This window comes from Tiliqua scincoides, chromosome 4 (assembly GCF_035046505.1).
Source record: "Tiliqua scincoides isolate rTilSci1 chromosome 4, rTilSci1.hap2, whole genome shotgun sequence".
NCBI classification, from domain to species: Eukaryota; Metazoa; Chordata; class Lepidosauria; order Squamata; family Scincidae; genus Tiliqua; species Tiliqua scincoides.
Window position 1 is genome coordinate 30,030,168 of NC_089824.1, and position 26,980 is coordinate 30,057,147.

The following is a 26,980-nucleotide window of genomic DNA, read 5'->3' on the forward strand; positions in this document are numbered from 1 at the left end:
ATGCGGAGCTCCGGGGCCGCCGCGCTGCTGCAGCTGCTCTCGCGGGCCGCCAGGAGCGCCTTCGCCCAGGGAGCGCGGCAGGACGGCGGCCGCTGGCCGGGCGCCGCAGGGGAGCTGGGCGAGGCGGCGGCGGAGGCGGGGAGAGCGGGCGCCGCCGGGGAAGGGCCGCTCTTCGGGGAGCAGAACGGGCTGCCCTACCCGCGCGCCCCCTCCGAGGCCGCGGCGGAGCTGCTGCTGTGCCAGCTGCCGGGCACGGGGCCCGCCGAGGGCAGGACGTGGCGCTGCCCGCCGGGCACCTGCTGCTGCTGCAAGAGCTGCCTCAGCGCCTGCTTGGTGGCCGCGCTCTGCTTCGCCTCGCTGGCCCTGGTGCGCCGGCACCTGCGGGAGCTGCTGCTCTGGGCCGAGAGCCTGCACGGCCCGACCGGCGCGCTGCTCTTCACCGCCGGCTTCGTCGCCGTCTCCTTCCCCTGCGGCTGGGGCTACATCCTGCTCAACGTGGCCGCCGGCTACCTCTACGGCTTCGTGCTGGGCATGGGCCTCATGGTGCTGGGCGTGCTGGTGGGCACCTCCGTCTCCCACCTGGTCTGCAGGAGGCTGCTGGCGCGCTGGGTGCTGGCCCGGATCCAGGGCAGCGAGCGGCTCAGCGCCGTCATCCGCGTCGTGGAGGGGGGCAGCGGGCTCAAGGTGGTCGCCCTGGCCCGGCTCACCCCCATCCCCTTCGGGCTGCAGAACGCCGTCTTCTCCGTGAGTGGCTCTTGCTGGACTCAGTGTTTGTTCCTTTGCACCAGGGCAGCCGATTTCAACCACTGTGCCGTGGCACACTGGTGTGCCACAGGAGTTTGGGGAGGGTCATTTATTAACAGAGCCATTGGGGGACGTGAGCCCCGGTGTGGTGCCATGTGTGGCACACTGAGCCATGCATGTCACACTGATGTACTGCGGCACACCAGTGTGCCACAGAAGTTTGGGGAGGGTCATTTATTAACAGGGCCATTGGGGGATGTGAGCCCTGCTGTGCCGCAGGAGTTTGGGGAGAATCTTTTATTAATAGAACCATTAGGGGACGTAAACTTACCAGCAGCATGGTGTGCCTTGTCAGGGCCCAGTCCTATCCAATTTACCAGTGCCAGTGCAGCCAGTGCCACAGTGGGGCATGTGCTGTATCCTGTGGTGGGGAGGCAATCACAGAGGCCTCAATGCAAGGGAAGATTTGTTCCCTTCTGTGGGTAAGTGTTGTGGCTGTACAGGTGCTGGAAAGTTGGATAGGATTGGTTCTTTAGTGGTCAAAGAACTGATGGTGTGCCTTGACCATTTTAGCACCTCCTCATTGTGTAAATCGTGGCACCAGGGATTTTGCCTTTTGATCTTGGATGCCTCCCTAGTGAAGGGTGTTAAAGCAGAGTGGAAAATGAGGGAGAGCCAACTTAGATCAAGCCTGTGTTTCGGGCAGTTCCACAGTCAAATCTGCAGGTGTGGGATATGCAATAATCTAAAAGCAACATTTAAACATAACTTGTGGAAAGAGGCTTGAATAACTCTTAATGCTCCCCTGATTTAATTTTTTCTTCCATTGGAATAGTTTTAGAAAACTTGTTATGGAAGCGTTTGTGCGTAAAGCATAATATGGGAACCGAAGATTACTGAAGGCCGAACTTGATGATGCATGAAAATGCATTTAATGGTGGCTCCATGACCTTTTTAAAATAATTTCTTGTGAGGGTGATCAAAACTAGAGAGTTGGTAAGGGCACTCAATCTTTTCTTGGCTGAAATTGCATGTCCCCTCCCCCCCTATTTTCTACATGCCTGTTTCCCTACATTTGAAACGGTTTGGGAGGAATGCTTTAAAGTGGGGAATTGATAAGGAAAGGGTTATGCATTACATAAGAACAGCCCCACTGGATCAGGCATAGGCCCATCTGGTCCAGCTTCCTGTATCTCACAGCGGCCCACCAAATGCCCCAGGGAGCACACCAGATAACAAGAGACCTGCATCCTGGTGCCCTCCCTAGCACTGGCATTCTGACATAGCCCATTTCTAAAATCAGGAGGTTGAACATGCACGTCATGGCTTGTAATCCATAATGGATTTTTCCTCCAGAAACTTGTCCAATCCCCTTTTAAAGGCATCCAGGCCAGATGCCGTCACCACATCCTATGGGAAGGAGTTCCACAGACTGACCACACGCTGAGTAAAGAAATATTTTCTTTTGTCTGTCCTAACCCTCCCATTGAAAGTGTATGTTTCAATCATGTCCCGTCCCCCACCCCGGCGACTCTTTTCTAGGCTGAAGAGGCCCAAATGCCGTAGCTTTTCCTCATAAGGAAGGTGCCCCAGCCCAGTAATCATCTTAGTTGCTGTCTTTTGCACCTTTTCCATTTCCACTATGTCCTTTTTGAGATGTGGCGACCAGAACTGGACACAATACTCCAGGTGTGGCCTTACCATCGATTTGTACAATGGCATTATAATATGAGCTGTTCTCAATATCTTTTCTAATGATCCCAAGCATAGAAGCCTATATATGCATTCTTCCTACTTGATGACACCCCTCCATTCCACTTTCCAGGATGTGGCTTTTTTTTTTTTACTTAAGGGACCATTGGGCTAGTACTGCAACATATACTTTGGATCTAAGTCAGATATTAAATTTCTTCTGGCTCTTTCTTGCACTTGTCTGTGATGATGTGTTTCTGAAATTCCATTTAACCTTTTATTCCTCTTAGGAAAGTTAAAATTTTTACAGTTGAAATGCCAAGATCATAGTCCACCCTTGGTTTTTTTCTCTGTTAGAAGAAGATGAAGTTTCAGTGAGATTCTGAAGGTTGAGTTCTTTGTGACACTGGTGTGCTTCTGCCAGTGACACTCATGTATATCCTTTTATCATGAGAAGGGCTAACTTTCATATTTTAGACAGAAACTCTTGTTTTGGTTTTGGGAACCTGTGGAGTAGCATATCCTCATCTTTGTAAAACTTAAAGAATGATTCTGTATATCTCTCCTGGGTTTTAGGATCAGTTAAAACATTAAAACAATTTTTGTATATGAACTGTAAACATGTATGGTAGTTTTGCTGCATGTTGGGAAATCACAGCTAAATCATAGCTGCATTCTGTGGCCTGCTCTAATTTTTATTCCATTTTTCCTGCCCAAGTAATATGCAGGAATTTACTTAGCTGAGCTCAGTGCAGTTTGGTTTTGTTGTTTTTTCTCCTAGGATACAAACACATCCTTGAAAGATTTCAGTTTAATGGGCTAAAATATCATTGAAACTTCCAGTAATTTGGGGAAATTACAGGGATGTGGCAGATGCTCAATAATGTCAGCAGTTTTAATTGCTGCATATTGGCAAGCTCTTAAAAGAAAAGTCCTAAGGCATGTTAACTGAAAAACTAGTTGATGTTTAGAGTAATGCAGTGCAATCCTATGTAGGTTACTTCCAGGTATTCCATGCATATTATTTCAAAGACTTTAAGCCTTGCTGTCTTCAGTTGGGCTTACTCTGTAGTAAGTATGTAGCTGAGTTTCTTACTTTGTGGTTACTGCAGTGTTGCTGAGCCTTTTGTAGTTTTTATTTTGCGGTTATAAAAGTACAGTACTGTATTCTGTTCTTATTTTGTAGTATTCTTTAGATGTTCTTACATCCCTGAGGGAACTTCTTATCCATAAATGGCTTCCATGAAGATGGGAGACTGTCTAAATTATCCAGCCACATGAATAGGGACTGATCACATTGGTGTCTCTCAAGGGACCAAGTAGTACCCATGCGGTCCAGTCAAAATATTCTTCCTGCCTCATGGAAGCTTTTTATGGATAAGTGACTCCTGTAGGATTGGTAGATTTTGGAAACCTCCTGTGAGTTCCTGCTTAAACCAAGCATTCTCAGAGTGTGGGGGGTGAACCCCAGGAGAGTTGCAAGTAGCTTAGTAGGGGGTTGTAAAGCTCTAATGAATTAGATTCAGTCCTTGGAAAGCCACTGCCAGTGGGTAGAAAAAACTTAGCTAGGTGGACCAGTTTTCTTACTCCAATTGTTATCGAAGTGTGGGTTGTGACTAGTTGTAATATGGGGATGTGTCTGTACACACACATATTTTTGAGAGGTTGTAGTATCAAAGTTTGAGAACCCTTGGTTTCAGCCATACTATGCATTAGTGCAATTGCAGCATTGTAGTCTTGTCCAATAACCATTTTGTAAGCAAGCATATAAAAGGGTAAAACAGCAACAATAGATCACAAAAAAGAATGAAGTGTGCTGTGTATGTATGTGCCATGGGGTAACAATGTCACACTAGTACTCCAATAATGAAATCAAGTAATAATGGAAGAGATTATACAGTGTGGAATGTTTTAGAGATGTTGTATGATTGTGGGCGAATAATATATTTTAAGAGAATTATATTGTTTAGATACACAGGAATTTTAGTATTGTTCTGTTCCGTAGGTCTTCTGGAGTTTACCTCTGCATTATTCTCTTGCATTCCAAAAACATAATAATGAAAACCCAGTATGTTTTGTAATATGCTGCATACTTCTATATTGTTATCTTTTTTTACCAATTTTTTAAGTACAGTTTTTTTATTTCTGTTAATATTTGGAGGCAGTTCCTCACAAAAAATGGGTATCATTTTGTATGGGAAACTATGTGAAGTTCCATACTAGGGGTTTGATTGACTGTTCTGATTGACTGCACAGTATTAACAGTCTACGTAGGGCTGCCGGGGTACAGTAGAATTTTAACTGACTGTATGGTTTGTTTGCAGCCCTCACTTTTTGTCTATCTACTTAGAATATTTGAAAAAACAACAACACAGGCTTAAGGAACAATCTCTGAGGATACCTCCTAATTTTTTTTAAGTATGTGATGTATATTTCCTATTGATAAATACTCTGTATCAGTATTAATTATATTATTTACTGATTTCAGTAGCATTGAAAAAATGGGGGAAATTGCTGTTCTGTGGCTTCTGTTACCATGAACAACATTCAGAACATAGTGCGTGAGACCAAGTGATCATTAAAGAAAAAGAAAAAGGTTGTGGCACTTTGGAAGAACTGCACCCTCTCTAGGAAAAGGAAGGGAATGTTCTTTCAGAATCGGTTAATAGTTGTCTGGTGGTATAAAGCTGTTTTTCTTGGATTTTTAAAAGGTAATTTTGGATACACATGGTGCAATTCTAAATGTGTTTACTTGGAAGTAAGCCACAGTAAGTGAATTTGGATTTGCTGTCAAAGGCTAGGTTTCCTGATTGTGAGAGGCAAACATCAAGTACTTGGCAAGTAGAACACAAACTCTCAGTGGCATAGCTAAGGGTGGTGGTGGTCCATTGCCCCAGGTACCTTGCCTTGAGGGGATTTCAAGGAATGCCTTTCAGATGCTCGATATGGCCTCCCTGAGCCTCAGAAGGCCTTTCAGTGGCCTTCGGAGGCTTGGGGAGACTCCATTTGGGGGGGTGTATGGGGGTGTCAAAATTTATGGGCTCAGGTGCCAGTTGCCCTAGCTGCGCCACTGCAAACTCTTTATTTTTAAGCTTGTGCACTGCTCTGTTCATGGTTTTTTCCCTTCACTGAGAGTAATCTCATTGATTTTCGCCAAGAGGTGGATTGATTTTTGTCAATGCATTTTAAATTTTGCTTGGTATCACCATGAAAAAAGACTGAATTAAGTCATTGCCTTAAATCAAGGTTTCTATTGTCATGCTCTTCCTAAGCAAGTGTACTTGGGCTTCCCCGGGCCTTAGAATGCCTTATAAGGCGAAAAATGTCACATCAGGTTTTTGACCTAAAAGGCCATTCGGAGTCTCCATAGGCAAGCAGAGCACAGCTCCCCTTGGCTTTGAAGGTGGTGTCATTTAACATCTGGCAACGATGGTGTGGGAACGCATCCCCATCGTTAAGTAATGCACACCTGTAATTGGATTTTATAGTCAGAACTATAGGCAAAATCTGTAACTGCTTCACATTCTGATGTTTGTATGAGAAAATTTGCATGTTATATAGTATTTGATTTTTTTTTAAAAAAAGTTATATACCTGCTATTAAAAAGGGCCCAGTATAATATCTTAAAATTTCTTTCAAAAGCACAAGAGGAATGATGAGCTTTCCACAAGCAGGCATTAGCTTTAAAACCAAATATATGTTTTGTTTTTTTGGTAGGATTTTTTATAGTCTGGAGTCCACTTGGTCAGAGAAGGATTTTCAAGTTAAGAATAGAAGACATGGTTAAAGAGTGCTTGGAAGGTCCCATGTTTAATCCTCGGTGCTTCCAATTACAGGATCTCAGGTAGTAATGCTAGCAAAGACCTGTGTGATCAAGGGCCTAAGAGTACAGCCGCTAGTTTTGGAAAAGATTTTCAGTAGCAAATGTAGCAAATAATGATGTAGGCTTTAAAAAAATTATGTACCCTTGCTTTGTTCTACCTAGCATACCATAGGAGAAATATGGTATCATTTGTAGTGGTGCTAAATGGTTATCCAGCCTCTGCTTAAAGACCTCCACTGATGGAAGCCTGCCACCGTCTGAGGCAGACTGTTACATTGCCAAACCATGGTTGCCAATCAGGAAGTCTTTTCTAATGTTTAGTTGAAATCTCCCTTACTGTAATTTAAACCCATTTGTCCTGGTCCTACCTTTCGAAAACAATTGAAAACAAATCTGCTACCTCTTCCACATGATAGCCCCTCAGATTCCACATGATCACTCCTCAGATATTTATAGGTAGTTATGTCCCTTCTTAAGTGTTTCTTCTCTAAAATAAACAAGGCCAGCTCCTTCAGCCTTTCTTCATAGGTCTTGGTCTCCAGCCCCTTGCCTTCCCAGCCTCCTTTCTTTGGATCTATTCTTAAACTGCGGAGCCCAGAATCGAACACAGTATTCTAGATGAAGTCTGACCAGGGCAGAATTCTTCAGTCCTACTATGCTTGATACTGTGCTTTTGTTGATGTGGCCTAGAATTGCATCTGTCTTCTTTGCTACTGTCTTATCCTGCTAGCTCTTGTTTAGCATATCATCCTCTAAGACACCTAGATCTTCTTCACATTTATGGGTGGGGGGTTGTATCCGCAAATTCACTTATCCGTGGATGCGGGAGGGCTCCCTTGCCTCCAGAAGGTATTCTAACCCTGGCAAAGACCATGTGAATCCTCCCAGGGCTTCTGCAGGCCTCAGAATGAAGGTTTAAAGCAAAAACTGTGACTTCCAGTTTTGATGAAAAACCGAAAGTGATGTTTTTAATGCCTTATAAGGTGAGGGGAGGCCAAGGGAGCTCAGCTCTCCTCACCTCTGGAGGATGGGGGTGGCATCCTCTCTATCTGTGGGGCATTCTGGAATGGAACCGTCATGGATGCAGGGGCACGCCTGTACTACTGCTCAGGCATTGTCCAACCTTATCCTTCAACCCTCCTCCAGAACTATCAACCAAAATAGCACTTGCACACCAAATTACTTCACCTTCGACTGAGATTCTCACAGTCTTTTATGATTTGCTCAGGGCCATCTGTGGCAGTGTCATTTGTTCCCATGTGGATCAGCAGGAACAGGTAATAGTTGTCAGGCCAGTAATCAGCCCTGATGAGCTTGAGCAACCTCTCTGTCAGATCCCTGTTTTTTGCTCCAGGGAGACACACACCTCTTTGCCTAACTTGTCCTTCCTCTTCATTGGGGCAGCAGTGTTTTTCCTTTCTTGCATTGGGGCTTTAGCACCTTCTGCTGTGGTTCCTGGGACCAGTGGTGGCAGCCTCCCTCTAGTATGATGATGATGATGATTATTATACTTTATTTTTACCCCGCCTTTCTCCCTGAAGCGACTCAAGGCAGCTTACAAAACAAGGTTAAAACACATTAAAAACATAGTTTAAAACAGATAAAAAATAACATATTGTAACATATTGTAAAAACAGTAGTCAGATAAAAACTAGTCAGATAAGAGCATAGCGCAGCAAATTAAAAAAGGATCAGGCCTGTAAACAGATGTTAAAAAATATTAAGAGATGTTAAAAAGGCCAGGAACTCAGAAGGCTTGTCTAAACAGAAGGGTCTGTTTGGGCCAAGTGTGTCTCAACGTCAAGTAAGCTCAAACTGTAATGTGTATTGTTGGGTTGGCAAAGGTAGTTGTGGATCATTGGTGGGACTTCTGAGTTAACATGCATATGAATTCACAGCACATGCCTAAAACGTTCTAGAAAGGGGCAGTAATTATTAGACAAATTTTTTTCTTCCTGGGAGAAAATAATATCCTCATTTGTTGAGTAAAGTTCTAAATATTTAGGACAATATTGTATTGGCAACCTTCAGTCTCGAAAGACTATGGTATCGCGCTCTGAAAGGTGGTTCTGGCACAGCGTCTAGTGTGGCTGAAAAGGCCAATCCGGGAGTGACAATCCCTTCCACACCGGGAGCAAGTGCAGTCTGTCCCTGGTCTGTCTCCCTGGCTATGGGCCTTCCTTCTTTGCCTCTTAGCCTCAGACTGTTGGCAAAGTGTCTCTTCAAACTGGGAAAGGCCATGCTGCACAGCCTGCCTCCAAGCGGGCCGCTCAGAGGCCAGGGTTTCCCACTTGTTGAGGTCCATCCCTAAGGCCTTCAGATCCCTCTTGCAGATGGACAATAGCTGAATTAGGACAATAGCTGAATTAGGACAATTAGGACAAATAGCTGAATTAGGACAATAGCTGAAGAGTAGTTCAGGTGATTAAAAAAAACCACCCTGGCGGTGTTGGTGGATGATCCTGCTGAAATAACAGGATGGTGTATCCTGAATGGTGCCTGGGATTAATTATAGGTGGAGCTTGTTTATCTGTGGAATTTCCACAGATCTGACTCAACGTGGGTCCCCTGAACCTGCGTGGAGCCAGACTTTGTCGCACCTGAACCATCTGAAGTCTCCACAAGCCTCAGAATGACTTCCGGAGGTCCTAGAAAGGCACTTCTAGTTTGCAGGTGAAAACCAAAAGTGCCCTTTTAGGACCTTTTGACACTCGTGGAGACTGCATGGCCCTCAGAAAGGCCCCCCAAAGGCCTTGGAAGGCTCCTGAAAGCATCAGAAGGGAAACCGGAAGTTGCCTTCCAGTGCTTTCAGGGGCCTCTCTGAGACCTGTGAAGGCCACATGCAGCCTCCACAAGTCTTAAAGGAGCCTCTGGAGAATTGACCTCCGAGACTTGCGGGCCTCAGAACAGCTCCACATGCACCTGGAGCAAGGCTTCAGTCACATTTGGAGCTCAGGGGACCCCCAAATCCATGCAATTTGATTTCATGTGGAATTTGGTATCCACAAGGGTTCCAGGAATGAAACACTTGTGGATAATGAGGGTCCATCTATACTTGCCTGTTTTTGGGTTCAGTGTACAAATCCCATTCTAATAAATACAATATGTGACCCACTGTGTCACATTTATAATATTGAATTCAGATTTTTCCCCATTTTATTCTCAGAAATATTTACATGCTGCTTTTCAGCATGTGAAAAAAGTTCACAAAGGTGGTTTGCGAAGCAGAATAAATGAATACTGATTCTCTGCTCCAAAACAAAGCATCATAATAAAAAAAAGACAGAAGGAATTTTATAAAATAGCAGTCATTGACAGCTCAATTCTATATACGTTTATTCATATGTTAGTCATACTATGTTTAATAAAGGGTCATAATTTTAGTTTAAGATTGTACATATAGGCTTTATCACATTAATGAACGCTGGTTGCACGGTGGGTTGTAAAATCTAGTTTTTCTGCTTAATCTTGTGTGTGGTCTCTGAGCTGTTCTAGTTTCCTCTTAGTTCATGTCAGACTGATAAATAATAAATAATAATAAAACTTTATTTTTATCCCGCCCTTGTCCCTAACGGGACCCAGGGCGGCTAACAACATATTAAAAACAGATTTTAAAAAACATTAATACAAGCAGATAAAAACATTTAAAAACACACTACAGAGGCCATAAAAACAGTAGTCAGATTAAAAGAGTAAAAGAGCAGATCACCGAGGAATCAAGCCTGTAAAACTAAAAGATGTATAAAAAGTTAAGAAGGCCAGAAATCAGAAGGCTTGTTTAAACAACAGTGTTTTCAGGCCTCGCTGAAAACTCTCAAGAGAGGGAGCCATTCTCATGTCAAGGGGAAGGGAGTTCCATAATGTTGGTGCCACTACCGAGAAGGCCCTATTTCTTGCAGCCGCCCCCCGGACCTCCTTGGGTGGCGGCACTTGCAAAAAGGCCTTCTCTGATGACCTGAGAGGACGAGCCGGATTGTACAGGAGTAGGCGGTCTCTAAGATATCCTGGCCCAGAGCAGTATAGGGCTTTAAAGGTCAAAACCAGCACCTTGAATTGGGCCCGGAAACGAATGGGCAGCCAGTGTAGCCCCCGGAGAAGCGGGCTGACAGAGTCAAACCGCCTAGCTCTGGTGACCACACGGGCCGCCGCATTCTGTACTAATTGTAGTTTCCGAATCGTCTTCAGGGGCAGCCCCACATAGAGCGCGTTACAGTAATCTAACCTCGATGTCACCGTGGCATGGATCACCGTGGCCAGGTCTGCACAATCCAAGTACGGTTGCAGCTGGCGCACCAGTCGAAGCTGAGCAAAGGCCCCCCTAGCCACAGCCGCCACCTGGGAATCCAGGAGCAGCTGTGAGTCCAGGAGGACCCCCAAGCTGCGAACCTGCTCCTTCAGAGGGAGTGCATTCTGAATGATTGGTGGTATTCTAATGAAACTCTGTAAATCTGGGCCCCTCAGAAAGTCTCAAATCCTCAAAATCTACTTCCCTTCAGTTTAAGACAAAACAGACAGTTCAGCAGTGTCCTCATTCTGTGTTGCTCTTTAAGGATTTTAACAGAGTTTTCCTTATGCCAAAATAAAAACAACAAAGGGGAGCAATCTCTTTTGTTTCTTTTGGTGAATGTAAAATATCTCACTATGTTGACTAACAAGTAAAAAAATTCCCTAAGTGGTGAAGGCTCTGTAGATGAGATTACTAGAATTGAAGAGAATATAGCCCTTTATAGATGAGTTGCTTAACAAGCTTTTATTTACCTATATTTTATTGCTGACACATTTATTTATACCTGTATGTGGCACTGGGTGCATGCTAGGAGAACATGACCCATGCCATCCATGTGGCATTTGAATTGGCCTGAGGGCAAGAGGCCTCAATCTCACAGACTTCAAGGAAGACCACAACTTTTGTATGTCAGCCATTGCACACTGGTCCCCCTCCAACATTCCATGTAATTTTTACAGGGAGCTTGTGGAACTGTATAGTGCTGCATAGGGCAACTCTGCAGAACTTGATGATGACCTCTGGAGCGCCCTGACAGAAGTTATGTGGGGCTCCAGTGTCTCCATACACTCTAGTTGGCTGGCTTGGGAGAAGTCTTACCTTTCTTTGGAAAATTCTGTGACCACCTGTACCTTATTTGCACAGCAAATTTGAACCAAGAAACAAAAGCCACATTCTAGGAGTTTCCTGACTTGAAGTACACTAAGGACCCAGTCCTATCCAACTTTTCAGCATTGATGCAGCTGTGCCAGTGGGGTGTTTGCTGCATCCTGTGGTGGTGGTGTTTAGTCACAGAGGCATCCTTAAGGTAAGGGAACCTTTGTTCCCCATACCTTGGCACTGCATCAGCACTGGAAGTTGGATATGATTGGGCCCAGAGTCCTTACCAACACAAAAGGAGTGTTACCACCCCTAGTTGTGCTCATCAATTCCGTGGCTAAATCTAATTAAGAGGTGTGTGTTAATTGAGATACTGGCCTCTTCAGCAAATCAAGAGTTCCATGCTGTAACCTCAGCAGGTGTGGAATAATAGAATTGCCCATCTCTACCTGGGAGAGAGCAGTCAAGGGCTATCAAGATGCAAAAGGGGTGAGCTTCTATGGGCGAATTCATGAGTTCACCCTACAGAAGCTCCTATGCTTTCTTATGAGAAAGTTAGATATAAAAAGTTAGATCACAGACTCCACATACTACTTTTAACTGAGAGTGCTGCGTCAAATACGCCCATTCCCTCTGCTACCCAAACACAACTGTGCTAGCTGGCACTCAGGACAAGTATTCTCTTATTTTCCAGTCTTTCTTTGTGAGTCATCTTGCTATGCACCCCATCCCTTGGGGGGGGGCAGCTTTTGCTCCCTTGCCTTTCTTCCTTCATTGGAACTAGTTAAAGCTACCACCTAACTCACTTGGTTTTGTTGTTGAGTCAGTCTCTGCATTTCTTTTAGCCTTTGCAGCAGGAGATTGCTGTGTCTTGTCACTCTTGCCCCATAATCTCTGCAACACATTGAAATTCCACCTCTAACCGCATCTTTCTCCTCCTTGTATGCCATTTCCCTGAACTGGTCCATTGGCCACTGCATTCATTCTCCATGTACATAAAACAGATTTCCCTGATTTGTAAATGTTAAATGTGTCTTTAAAAAAACCATGTCTGATAAGAAACACTGTTCTAACTATGAACAGTGAATGTGTGGGAGAGCAGCATTATAGTTGCAGGCACGACTTATGACCTACGTGTGGATGCAGAGGAATGGCGCATTGTGCCATAATGTTCTGTCGTGGTGGTAGCCATCTTACTGGAGCTTTGCAAGTTGAGAAGTTTGCTGTCCAGGGCCGTTCACCTAATCCTTGTGATTGTTTCAGAGTTTGATCAAATTTAATGAGTGCCCTACTTAGCATATCTGGTTTCTGATTTAATATTTAAAAGGCAGCGAGAGTGCTAGTTGAATCCTCCGAGCAATAAAATAGGTCTCCTCTGTGTAAGCTTTCACCGTGTCCCAGATTTTAACAGAATTACAAAAGTCATCAGTCAGTCCCTTTTGGATATGTTGCTCTAGTACAGATATTTGTCATCTTGTCAGTAAAAGGACACCATTAATCATCCATACAAGTTCAATTTGTGTTACTTGCACATGTGAGTTTTACATAATCTTTTACATAATGGAAAATGCTTTAATGCAACTTGGAAAAGCCAAGTTCTTTTTGTTGTTCTCCGTGTTCTTTACTAACTGCTCAATGCTGGTCCTTAACAGAAGTTTGTCAAGAAATGCCTTTTGATTGTATGGTTTAATCTGAAAATCAAATCATTAAAGCTATTCTAAGATAGTGATAGGGTTACATGATGAAGTAACTGCTTTATACTGTTTTGAGTCACTGTAGTCTACTTGATAAACTTCATGAAGTCTACAGAGAAGAACTGTTTACTTAGACCTATAGATGCTGTTTACTTGAGTGTTCTTTTGTTTGTCTTAACGTTTTAGAACTTTAGTTTTAGATACAAAATGCAAATTCCCATTTCCATGTCAGAGGGTGTATGGAAAGCAAAACCCTGACAGCAATCTAGCTAGTAAGCCTGGCATGCTAGATTCTTCTCAGAGGCAACCAACAGTATTAACAAAATATGTTGTCACAGGTCTCTGGGATGAATAGTATTTTGCTTTGTCTTAATGGATAGGCTCTTTATTAATCCACGCCATGTGACTTATCAAGAAAACTTGTTAACTGGGCAGAAGGGCACCTTTTCAGTGGTAGTACTGTTCCCCCAACCGAGTGTCTTTTCTGGAGGTGGTTTGCTGGTGTTTTTTCTTAATCTTTTTTAGATTATGAACTAGGACAGGAAACCATTTTTCTCTTTTATTTTGCTGTAAACTTTTGTTTTGTGAACTCATTTTTTTTGGAAGGTAGTATAAAATTAATAATACTAACCTTGTTCTGAGTAGTTAATAATGCTAACCTAGTTTTGTCCACATTCCATTAATCTATTTTAAAGTATAATCATATTGATGTTTTTAAAATGTTTAAATCATGCAATTGCATTTGAATATACTTAGTGGTTTATATAAACTGAAAAGCAGCAGTTACCCTAAGAAAGCAAATGGCCCAATCCTATCCACCCTTTCATCACCAATGCAGCTACAGTGCAGCCTTGTGGTAAAGGAACAAACTTTCCTTTCCTTGAGGATCCTCCATGGGTATCCTCCCCAATGCAGAATGCAGTAGGGGGTGGGTCACAGCTGCATCAATGTTGGAATGAAAACTACAATATTTCTGCCACCACCATTTCTTCCAAGGCCTAGGGGGCTGTGTGTATGATGTCTCTTTCTCCCATTTTATCCTCCCAACTACTATGTGAGTAGGCCAAGATAAAAGCAGTGGATGACTTGGTCATCCAGTGAGTTTCATGACTGAGGGAGGATTTGTACATGGATCTCCCTAGTCCTAGTTCTGCACGTTACTTGCATTATATTGTGCAAGATTATACAGCCTTGTGGTTATTTTCTGTGAACTTACTCAAGCTATGTTCTTGATTGTGAAACTGTTAACTGAGATTATACAAAAATTTGGAGTGTCACATACAAAAATTTGGAGTGTGACATCAGGAGAATGATGGATACTGGAGTGTTTTGAATACAAGTGTCTAATATATTTATGTACACCTGTAAATTATTATTATTAATTATTATTAACAGTATTTATATACCGCTTTTCAACTAAAAGTTCACAAAGCGGTTTACAGAGAAAAATCAAATAACTAAGTGGCTCCCTGTCCCAAAAGGGCTCACAATCTAAAAAGATGCAAATGGATACCAGCAGACAGCCACTAGAACAGACACTGCTGGGGTGAGGTGAGCCAGTTACTTTCCCCCTGCTTAAAGAAGAGGAGCACCCACTTGAAAAAGTGCCTCTTACCCAATTAGCAGGGGTCAATCATGTGTAAATCTGTACACATTTGAGGAACTTCCCAACATAAAAAACATTACTCAAACACAAAAGATCAGGGAAATTGTTATGGATTTCACTCACAGTTCTGCACTTAGTAGATTGTATTAAGATCCTTGCTTGTTACTGCAGAGTTGAGTCTACATGAACAAAATCTTTGAAATGAGAGGTTTAGCTAGAACAACTAATCAGTGTATTTTCATGAAGACATTAGTGGAATTTTCCATGTTAGCAGCATACTGCCCAGCCTCCAGCATAATGAATGAGCGTGCTCTCTTTCATATTGAAATCATGTGTAATTAAGTGCCTGCTGTCTTTATTGCCTGTTTGAATCTCTTGGTCTCAGCTTCTACTGTCTTTGGCAGTATTCCTTAATAATTCCTGTTTCAGCTGCTACTTGCTTACTTGACAGCATGGACATCTTCCCAAAACAAGTTATTCATACAGTATTTTAATCTAAAATGTGTAAATATTCATTTACCTTTTGTTCTTAATATTTATAAACCATTTTTCAAAAATGAAGTAATTAATATGTAAATGTCTTTTCCTAAAGAATTAATATGATTTCATTGATATTTTCATGGAAGTCACACTTCAGAATAAATTTTAATTACCAGATGCTCAAATCTTGAACACTCTGGTTTTACTGTTTAGTCTATTGAGCTTTGTGATGATTCCTGTGAACTTTGATGGACATTTTAATTATTTGGAATTAAATTTTATTTCCTGAACATAACTGGAATGACACATACCTGCCTACATATTTCACCAGCTGCTGTATTGCATTCCATTGCAATCTGCTAAAATTATGTAAAAACACGCTCCATTTTCTTTTTTAATTGGGAAGTTCCTCAAAGGTGTATAGACTGACAAATACAGTATAGTACGTTTATTTGTAATGCTCTGTCCTTCTTTCTCCAAATACCACAATCCAGATTTTTGCATAGTCTCAATTAACTGTTTCACAATAATAAAGGATACAAGTTGGAAGCTTGCTTGCACTGAAATCCTACTTGCACTGTAGGATGTATGCTCAGTGGGTTCCCTTTAGAAAGATGGAACTTCTTTTCCTAACATTTGCTAATGTCTGAAGCTTTATGTTTTCTGTTAATATTTTCTTGTTTATGGTAGTGGCCTGCTGGTAGTTGCAATTTCAGTACAGGGACATTTTTGTTTAATGAATGATAACAGCATATGATAATCTGTACCCCATTCTGAAGCCTTTGTATGGAGCATGCTTAAAAATGTAAATTATATACTTGCCTGTCATCTCTTTTTATAGTTCTATATGATCCAGAAAGATTTTGTACCACTATACCTGTATTTTAGTTGGTTTAGTTTGTTGCCTTTTAGTGTTTCTAAGACAGGCTAGAACAGTGGTTCCCAAACTGGTGGGTTGAGACCGACTATTAACAGTATTTATTAACAGTATTTATATACCGCTTTTCAACTAAAAGTTCACAAAGTGGTTTACAGAGAAAAATCAAATAACTAAGTGGCTCCCTGTCCCAAAAGGGCTCACAATCTAAAAAGATGCAAATGAATACCAGCAGACAGCCACTAGAACAGACAGTGCTGGGGTGAGGTGGGCCAGTTACTCTCCCCCTGCTAAAAAAAGGAGCACCCACTTGAAAAAGTGCCTCTTACCCAATTAGCATGGGTTAAAGAGCTGCTAATCGACTAGATCGTGTTACGACTAGATCATGTAACACTTCCCCTGTCCCTTTAAGAGGCGGGGTAAGGGGGTGCTTTCCACTTACTTTCAGAAGGCAGAGCTGCAGCAGCCCACAGGAGGTGCGGGCAGCCCTGCACAGCGCTCCCCGAGGCTTGGAACATTCACTAAAATGGGCACAAGGCACTTCCGATTTGCAGGAGGTGCTTTGCGCCCACTTTTAGTGAAAGTTACTGAGAGAGAACCTGCAAGAACTTACTGAGGGAGTAAAGCTTCCTCAAAGTTTGAGAACCACTGGGCTAGAAGATGCACAGTGGTATGATTTTGTATTTTTTAAAATTTGAAGTTTTTTAAGGTGGTGCATTTCCACATATAGAGCAGTTGGAGACAGATATTCTCAATCAACTTGATTTTGGGTCGGACTTATTCAAGTCAACTCTGATAAGTATGACCTTTTGTAAAGAGCTAAAGACAAAACCATTATGTACACCTTGAAGAGAAGGGCCCTAGATTCTGTTCCATTAAGTTCCTGTAATTTGCTAGTTCAGGATCATGCTATAATCAATATATGCAGTCTATTTCTATATGTGATGGTGCAAATCAAGCTGGCATGCATATATTGCATACAATAGTCTGAGATATGTTGAATTTGTTTTAAAGTAAACACTAGAATGGGAGAGAGGAAGGAAGAACATTTCAGATTGCTGAGGGAAGGGAATGTAATGTCAAGGACCATGCATATCTTTCAAGCGTTGTTCTCTGTTCAGTAGAGACTTTGGCCATCCTTTCTTTACTTTTTTAGCCTTATAGGCTTCTCAGTTAGCTAGAAGAGTGATGTTTTTTTTCTCAACATGAAACCCAGATTGCTTTAGTGCAGTTGTTCTCAAATGCTTAGCACCGGGACCCACTTTTTAGAATGAGAATCTATTGGGACTTACCGGAAGTGATGTCATGACTGGAAGTGACATCATCAAGCAGGAAAATTTTTAACAATCCTAGACTGCAATCCCCCCCACACTTACCCAGGAGTAAGTCCCATTTACTATCATTGTTAAAAACATATACATTGTTGCCTGTTAAAGGTACAGATCTGTAAAATGTCCCCAAATGCAGTCACGTACAATGGTAGCATCAAATCTAGTATTTTAAAAACAAAATATTGAAATGAATGGGGATTCACCTGAAATTGGCTCAATACCCACCTAGTGGGTCCTGATCCATGGTTTGAGAAACACTGCTTTAGCGAATTTGCTGTAGTTTGAACAAGAAACTAATCAGACTTGCTATTTTATTGATCAAATATTATATATTCCTTTTTTATACAGATCACAGATCTTTCACTACCAAACTACCTGATGGCTTCTTCCATCGGTTTGCTTCCAACTCAGCTCTTAAACTCCTACTTGGGCACCACCCTACGTACTATGGAAGATGTCATTGAAGAACAAAGTGTTAGTGGCTATTTCATTTTTAGTTTACAGGTAAGTGTATTAGACCTCTTTCAACTATTTGTTGGCTAGACATCTAACCATTCTGCAACAATTTACTGGGAAGTAAGTCTACTGGGTCCCATTGGACTTACTCACAGGTAAACCTGGGGTACAACCTTTTTGTTTTCTAGTTTAAAGCCTCTCTATAAATTGTCTAAATGTTAGAAATTATCTGAGGCAGAAATATATGAAATCCACCATCTCCTTTTCTCAGTTAAAAACATGAACAGGCTAACATGCTTATTGAACAGTTCATTATTTTGTTGCAGACTGTCATCTGTAGCAACTCTTTTAACAGTGAGTACACCCGTGATCTAATTAATGCCTTTTGGAATTTGGAAAAGTAGAAACTCTGTTAGTTTGTTACCTGTCTGTTAGTCCCTGTACCTGTCTTTGTTAGGAAATTTGGAAATGTAGAAATTCTATTAGGCTGCAGTCCTATCCACACTTACCTGGAAGTAAGCCCCATTGACTATAATGGGACTTAATTCAGAGTAGACATGCATAGGATTGAGCTCTTAGTCTGCTACCTGTCTGTTTTTGCAAAGTTATAATTACAAGATCTCTGTGCAGTTCTTTACTTCTTCATACAAGAATGGGAATTGAGTCCAATTCAAAATATTGGTGCATAAATACCCAAGAAAATGTTGATTTGCTATAGGAATAACTGCAATAAAATTTGGGACCTTCTGTTCAAGAAGTTTCTCAGTTAGGTGTATTGCTTTTGAACCCAATAGAAATGTATTGCAAACAGTCTCATTAAAACAATTTTTGAATTGAATATTTTCTCTTGTGTCACAGAAGGCAAAACAGTATTTAAAATGGGTACTGTTTTTGTTTTTTAAGAACTGGCAAATGCTTTAAATAGCTGATGAAACATGTTGACATGCCTAGAAGCAAATTAATACTTCCCGTTACTATCAGATTAGTTTTTCAAAGCAGTAAACACGATTGGATCATTGTACTACTGAGAGAGGAGCCAGGAGCCCTCTTGAGGCAGGAGAGAGAGATTGTGTGTTAACAGGAAATGCTGTTAAGTTTGTCTTGACTGGTGTGGCTTTTAGTGGCTAGTTCAAGCCAGTATTGGGAAATGTTAACTTCCATGGTAGCTCTTGTGCCTTTATTCCTGCTACAGTTAACAGTTTGCCACTTCTGTGATTTCCCAGGGGCAATCACTACTTGTGCTAAGCAGGTGACAAATCATGTTCCCAGTTTATTGTAGTTTTCACTGAAGCAGAACTGTAGAACTGGATGTATTTTGTAGAAAAAGTGAAAGAATTTTGAGTTTTCTTAATATTGATCTGCAATAGTCAATCTGAATGATTAACTACTCTGCTTTTTGGTTAACTTGGATACCTCTTGTTGAACGCTCAAGTATAAAGGTAAGAAGGAATACATAACAAGAAGTTAGATTTAAATTGAATCTTGGAAACAACTTGCTATTGTAGAAAGGAAGCAATAGACAAGCTGCCTGGTAAACCAATTGAATCATTTATTTGGTGTTTCAAGGACAGCTGGATACTTTTTAGGGATGTATTAACAATGACACCCACCCCCACCCTGTCTTGAATTGACAGGAGGGCACTGCATAATGGGGACATGGGCAGAATTATTTCAGGGAATTAATGAAAATTATGAAACTAAAACTAAATTGGAACTAGAAGCAAGTTATGAATTTAGAGGTGCATAGAAACAGGCTCTATACTCAGTAGGTAATTAGAATGGCTTTTTGTAACTTAGAGACCAATTGTAACCTCGGTGAGTGCCGATACAGTAGTGCTGGGCCCATGCTGGGTGTTGTAAGAGTGTTGTAAAGCACTTACTAACAACCTGCAAGTAAGTGGTGCTAGCGGAAAGGCCTGTCCGTCGCGTTGGCACTGAGTCTTGACTGTTGGTTTAAGGAAGCCTGGGCTACAGTGTTCATAAATGGAGAAACAGTGATAATATTTCTTGCTTTTTAATTCTTTTAACCATACATGATTTTTCTTTGTGACTTTGTGAGATGTGACTGATTTAGGAAAATGTAACCTTGGAAACCCTGTACTCTCCTTCAGTGTACACAGAATTATACTGCTACAACTGTATTTAGTGGAATCCAACTTCTTACATTGGGGTAGAGTACCCTATGACTATTTGCTGCTTGTCTGTCACTTGTATGCGGTATTAATATCTTGTAAAAGTGAATTCTGGATTTCATCTCTTTCAGCCCAGTCTTGTCCATATTTATTCTGAAATAAGTCCAGCTGAGTTTAGTGGGGCTTACTCCCAAGTAAATGGGAGAAGGCCCCCTAGCATGACCAAGAAACTGAAGTAAATATGGACTCTGTTCTTAATGAGCCTCATTGAATTTTGTGGACAAAATACATAGGTTGGTACTAGGGACAGACTTCAGGGTGGAATCAAAATGGGCAGGAGGGAAGCAGTGTCCTTTCCCACACAAAAACAAATCATTGTCATTCATTCCTGTGAAGAAAGTAACACCCTTGCAATGAAACTGACCCATATCCCTTATGCTTTATAAAACTAGGTCACCTCCACTATTGGGGATGTCAAGGGGAACAGAATATCTGTCTGCAGAGGTGCATTACACTGTTTTCTGTGTGAGCACATGGACCCTTCTGTTATAAAAATTAGAATTTTATTGTTTTAAAGATTGGCACTTAGGAATGAGTCACTTTATTTAAAAGCTTTTTATACTGCCTTTCCGCTGCAGTGTACAACATAAGAATAAAAAATAATACAACAGATAAAACATATGGATAAAACAATTAAAAATGATACAGGAACTGATTAATAAAATAAAGAACAGCAACACAACATAAGAGCAATGACATAAAAGCAGCAATAGATGAAAAGTAGGAAGGCCCATAGCCCAGGAGACAGACCAGGGACAGACTACACTTGCTCCCAGTGTGGAAGGGATTGTCACTCCTGAATCGGCCTTTTCAGCCACACTAGATGCTGTTCCAGAACCACCATTCAGAGCGCGATACCATAGTCCAGTGGTATTCAAACTGGGGCGTTGCGACGCCCCAGCCTGTGGGTCCTGGCCTCTGCCCCCTTAAGGGGCGGGGGCAGCCAGGAGACGGAGAAGGCAGTGGCGCGATCCGCAGGATCGTGCCACTCCGGGGGGCTGCAGGGGCTTGGGTGCACTTGCCTAAGCCTCTTGCAGCCTCCCAGGGGTGCGGGGAGCCCTACACAACCTTCGGCAGGGCTCCCCAGGTCAGGAAAAGTGAAAGCGGAGCGATCGCGCCCCGCTCCGCAGAACTGGAAGCAGAGCACGATCGCTCCGCTTTCCCTTCGGATGGGGCTGCAGGGACTGGGGTGCACCCTCCAGTCCCTGCAGCAGCTGTCCCTGTGTGCGGGGAGCCCTGCACGAGTGCCTGCAGGGCTCCCCAGGTCAGGAAAGGGAGAGTGGGGCGATCACGCTCCGTTTCTGCTTTTCCGGAGGCAGAGCAGATTGCTCCACTCCCCCTTTCCCTGACCTGGGGCGCCCTGTAGGCGCTCGTGCAGGCCTCCCCGCACACAGGGATGGCTGCTGCAGGGACTGGTGAGTGCATCCCAGTCCCTGCAGCCGCCTGAGCGACGTGATCCTGGGGATCTCCTCGCTGCCTTCCCCCTGCCAAGACTTGCTGCGGGTTTCAAACTCCCGGAAAGTTTGAAAACCGCAGCCATAGTCTTTTGAGACTGAAGGTTGCCAACAACAGTGTATAAGTGAAAATCTGTACAACAAGAGTTCTTATGAGTAGCAAAGAGTATGTATGTGCTGAGGCTCTTGGGTCAAACACTGTGTTTGCCCCAAGGCCACCTAATGAGTTTGTGGGAGAGACACAGTTGAAACAGACAGCCTTCTGGATCACTGCTCATTTTCTTAGCTGTTGCAGTATAGCAGCTCTCACTGTAAAAGACCTGTCATTTCTGAATGGTTAAACTAAAAGCTGGATGTAATATTATTTTGATATTCTTTCAAAATAAAATGGAAGTTGAAAATGGAAACAGTGCATAGTATAGATACAGTTGTATGTGTCTCAGACTGCACCAAAGACGGAGGCAGACGGTCGGTTCCTTGCAATTTTAAAAGCAGTAGATATGTGGGAGAGAATTTGTACATACACATAATTTGTATCTTCCCCCGCTTCAGGTAGTCATTGGGTGAATGCCTTGCTGCTGAGTGGGTTTATATTTTCTTTTAATGCAAACTCTGCTTGAATGACCTAAAAGTCTATTTATTTTTCTCTCTGAACTTTGGAATATATGTATATATTTTTTTTTCATTCACAGATTATAATAAGCATCGGCCTGTTGTTCTATGTTGTTCACCGGGCTCAACTTGAACTGAATGCAGCCATCGTCGCATGTGAAATGGAAATGAAAACATCACTTGTTAAAAGTAGTCATCCAAGCAACAGTGGGTCAACATATTGCAACAAGAGGACGCTTACGTTTTCTGGAGGAGGAGTCAATATTGTATGACTTCCCCTTCTCCCTTCCAAAGTATTATGTTATGAAGCCGAACAGCCTAAGCTATTGTCTGGAGAGTTCTGTGGACAACTCGACAAGACTAAAATCCCAAACAGTTGGAGGATGTGCTGTGGTACAAACCCACCCTGCCACTTTTAAAATTTCACAATGGATGCATTTTTGCAAGGATCAATAAGTGGCTAAGTAACTGTAAATGTAGGTGCAAGTTTGGCTGCACCTTTTGTTGTTATTATATTGTCATGGCCTGTAGCCTGCACTTTAGGTTTTATTTTTGTGTTTACTTTTACAGACTGAGAAGAATACCCCTGAGGCAAATATTTTTTCTGCTTAGCGTTATTTATAAGGCTGACTAATAATATTCAGTAGGTCTTACATGCTGGTGAATGAGTATCAAGTATGCCGCTTCATTTACAGTACTCCTGAATGTGCTTAGCTTTCAAAATATTTCCAGAAAGGAGTATGTTCTCACCCTGCAAGCAGGAGAGTGTCCAGAGCATGGAAGGTCCTGCTTCTAAGGCTGGGAAGGCAGGACAGATGCTTCCTGATAAGGAGGAGGAGTCTCTTCCATATCTACCTGTCCACGACAGGATATAGGGTTTTCCCATGGCTCTTTGAGTCTAGTTGAAAATAAACTGGGGGGGGAGGGTCCATTTTGTCTATTTCAGGGACTATTTGGCTTCCCTTATCTCTTTTTGCTTTTTAAATATAATTTGGTTGGGGTGGGGAAGAGAGGAACACCTTATATAAATCTTTTGTTGAATGTATTTTTGTAAGCCACTGAACTGTTGTGGAGCCATTCATAACTTTTGACATAAGTTTTAAATCCTACATTGTGGGACTGAAGTGCTCTTATATAACATTTAAAGTGACACTGTGTAATATGCAAAGTAAAAGGGAAACTACAGTACTTAATACATTGTGTCAAACAGTCTGAAGGTGAACTTGCAGGTGAAATACAAATCTTTGAACTGACTTTACCATCCTTGTGAGTAACAAAAGGGCTCTTCCATTACAATCCTGTTTCTAGTTAGTTATCAAAAAGAGTTTTGGGGAAAGTAGATCAGCTTCACTTTGTTCTGTATAGCATAAGATAAAATACGAGATAAGATAAGATAAAAAAATCTCTCGGAAAACACTACGATACTAACGTGTCATGTGGCCTTTATTTTGTAGGGAAGAGCTTTTGATGTTTCTTTAATAAAAGCTTTAAAAATCAACACAATTCCTCCCTAGTATACTTTTCTCTGATCATTGAAGGATGCTCTCTGGTACACGTTTTGTGCAGTACTTTAGCACTTTAACCAGTGGAGTGCTGTGGAGATCGCATTTGTCCCTTTCGTCTTTGCATTTGGTTAAAATATTTGCAACAATTAGGAAAAGACAGGTTTTCCATCAAAAGTGACTAGAAAAGGGCAGAAATGTCTTTAAGGCTCAGGAATCTGTAACTGTTTTTAAAGAATACGTTTCATGTGGTGTGATGGTGATCCTTTGGCAGAGAGTTTCAGTTGTTTGTTCGTGGATGAATGGGCTGGAGTAAGCCTGTGTGTGTGTGTGTGTGTGTGTGTGTGTGTGTGTGTGTGTGTGTAATTCTATAAAGATGCATATTTGTGTACTGAGTTACATACTCGCAAAAATGCTTCACAGCGGTTGGAACCAGCACAAACCTACTTTGAACTCAAATAATCTTATTTTTGTCTGAAATCTTAATTCCGAACAATAAAGTACTATTCAGCCTCTTACTATTCTGGTTTTATGTTCCTGATAGCTTTTTTTCCAGTATCTGCTCTGTTTTGAAAGGTCACTATCAGGATGCAGTGGATTTCTCCCCTCCAATAATTAGGAAATTATTAGTTATAGAAGGTGAGAGCCACAATCCCAGTGCAAGCTCAGGTTCATTTAAGCCTATAGATTTTAATGGGCTTATTCACCAAACAGGTTTTGGGTTGTGGCAAAGAGTTTGTATTTTATCCAGGATTATGATGGTAGTCTATCTAGAATATACCGAATCTTTTTGGTGTTCACCAGTAGTTCTTGAAACATGGAACTCTGAAACTAAGGGCCCAATCATATGGTCACCCTGTGCTCATGTGCCAGAACTCATGTTCTGGCAGCATAGGGCACTTTCCAGCAGCATGGAAGCTGTTGTGTGTTTCTAGACTGTTGTCATAAACGGTTGGCTATGAGTCACAGACAGCAGAGGCTCCAGAGGTGTGTTGGGGGGAGGGTTTGGAAGGAGATGTTAGGTCCCTGTGGCACTGGTACGCACCAGATCTTATCCCCCCTTTCTCAAGCTGTCCCACCTCTTTTTTTTTTCCTCAGACATTACACCAGCAGAATGGCTGGCATATGTCTGAGGAGACCCAAAGACGATTGGGCAGCCTATTGTGGAGGATAAGTAAAAACATTTTTACTTGCCTCCTGGTGGCTGTCCAGTTGCCCCCTCCACAGTTGGTTGCAGCATGTGCTCCATCAGCTTGGCTGCATTGGTGCCAATGGTGGGGAATAGGATTGAACAGTTAAGTTTGAAAGATCATATTGAAAATCTGCTTAGGACAAAGCAGTTGGTATATACCTGCATACTGCATTTGTGCAACTTGATTACATGGCTGTTCATGTAGCCCCATTGGTGGTATTTTCAAGTAATTGTTTTGGGGAGTTTAGCATTGGTCTTTGGCACCTGTGTTGCTTTGGCTTCTTACAAATGAGGAAATTTGGTTACCTCTTAAGGGCACTGTTTGATAGTGAATGATTGCTGGTCCCTTTTATTAACAATTTTTTAATTTGAAAAGTAATTCTAGTAAGCAAAAGTAACCTGGATATTCTACTTAAAGGTTTATCAATTACATGTATTTTGGGGCTCCTTTGGTAACAAAAATAAAGGACACTTCACAAAGTGCTTGTAGTTCTTTATGTTTTGTAACCTGAGTAATTCAACTTTGTGAACATTTTTTTATTAGGACAAAAACATTAATTCCATTTTTTTGCATTTTGAGTAAAAAGAAGTTATGTACAAGTTAATGGAAAATATGCATTGAACTTTTTTGTATCTTGCCAATTGTTTTATACAATAGATCCACTCTGTTTTACTTAAATAAATACATCCAATATGTTTCAAATGTGCTAGACTTAATTTTCCTTCTGGTAGCAAGTAAAGATGCTGAAAGAATTGAGATGGACAAAGGCAGAAATTATCCCACTTATGTAATTATTATACAGTTAAAAGTCATCCAACAACGGCTCATTATTTGTTTAGTAACTTATCTTCAGTAGTAAATGAAGATGTCAATGATTCACTGCAAGGTCTTATTAACAATGATGTCTTTATTGATGGACCAGTGTTGGTCCATGCAGATGTAATAAGTGCAGTTGTTTTCCAACAATTTTATTAAGCTTTTATGGAGCAGTGCTCACTTTATCAGGTGCATGAAGTGTTTCCCTCAGTTGCCAAGGGATGTGCGTGAGTGATGGCAAGAAAATTGGGGTCCAAAGGAGTCTTGCAGAAGGTAGGGATGATTTATGGATATGCATGCTGCATAGGTTACTAGTCAATCATTCATCACTTAATTGCAAGCAATAAAGTGTGGGAACTGCCTCTATAGAAACATTGTGTCTGACATGATGCTGGAGGATGTGAACTGTGGTTCTTGATTTGTAATTGTTGTTTGTCACATGCAAGTCATTACTTGATTGTCAAGTGGTGAACTTGCCTGAGACAAAACAATAACATTAATGTCATGGTTTTCATTACATTTGCATTTTAATGTTTTCAGAAAGAAAAGTAGTTAATTTTAAAATGACAACAGGGAGTAGGAACACTTGCATACTGTTGCAGCCAATACAGTGACACGTATGGTTTAGGAATGTATTTCATTTAACACTACAATAAGTTGTTTCAGACTTCATTCACGTAAAAATCTGTTGCTTCCATAAGAATTGAGAATAGCCTTGCTAGGTCAGACCAAGGCTCTATCTAGTTCAGCAATGGTTTGATGCTGGGAAGCTTGCAAACAGGTTAATGCTCTGTTGTTTGTTCCTAGTAAGTGGCAATCAGAGGTAAACAGAACTACCTCTATCTGTGGAGCCTCTTTTGGGCTTGCCATGGCTATCCATCAATAGACTCGTGTTCTTTGAATTTTTTTAATTATAATTAATTTAAAATTAAATAAATTAATTTTTAAAATCATATTTGTTTAAAAAGCATCCACAGCCTCCTGTTATGGTTATGCCTTCCATTAAGTCTTTCAATTTAATCCAAATCAGCTTGAGTTCTAGTATTTTTGTCTGTGTGTGCATTAGAGAGATGTTACCTACTTGCTTTCCCCTTATATCATAACCTTTTGCTCCTCTGTCCTTTTTCCTCCCATCTGTACTGCCAACTCTTATGTAGGTTCCTTTGCATTCAATCTACAATTTTAGCTTTAGTTGTCTCATTCCCTTGAGCTGAACAAAGTCAGCCTATTTGGTCCATGATGTTTTTGAAAGTCACTGACACCCCTTTTCATACGTATTTTCCTAGTACTCTAATAGAGCTAGTGAAATGTGTATAAAATATACCTTACATGCTTCCATTAATAAACTTCTTCAAAGCAAACTTGTGTCTAAAAACCAGCAATTCTGTGTCACATCAGTGGCGT

General features: G+C 41.7%; 1 protein-coding gene across 1 annotated transcript; it reads left to right on the plus strand.

The window, feature by feature from the left end:
* Positions 1 to 25,318, plus strand: TMEM64 (transmembrane protein 64). The gene is made up of 3 exons (XM_066625284.1): positions 1 to 744; positions 17,700 to 17,855; positions 22,146 to 25,318. Exons 1-3 carry the CDS (start codon positions 1 to 3, stop codon positions 22,335 to 22,337), a joined length of 1,092 nt encoding a protein of 363 aa, XP_066481381.1. The 3' UTR covers positions 22,338 to 25,318.
* The last annotated feature ends 1,662 nt before the right edge of the window (positions 25,319 to 26,980 follow it).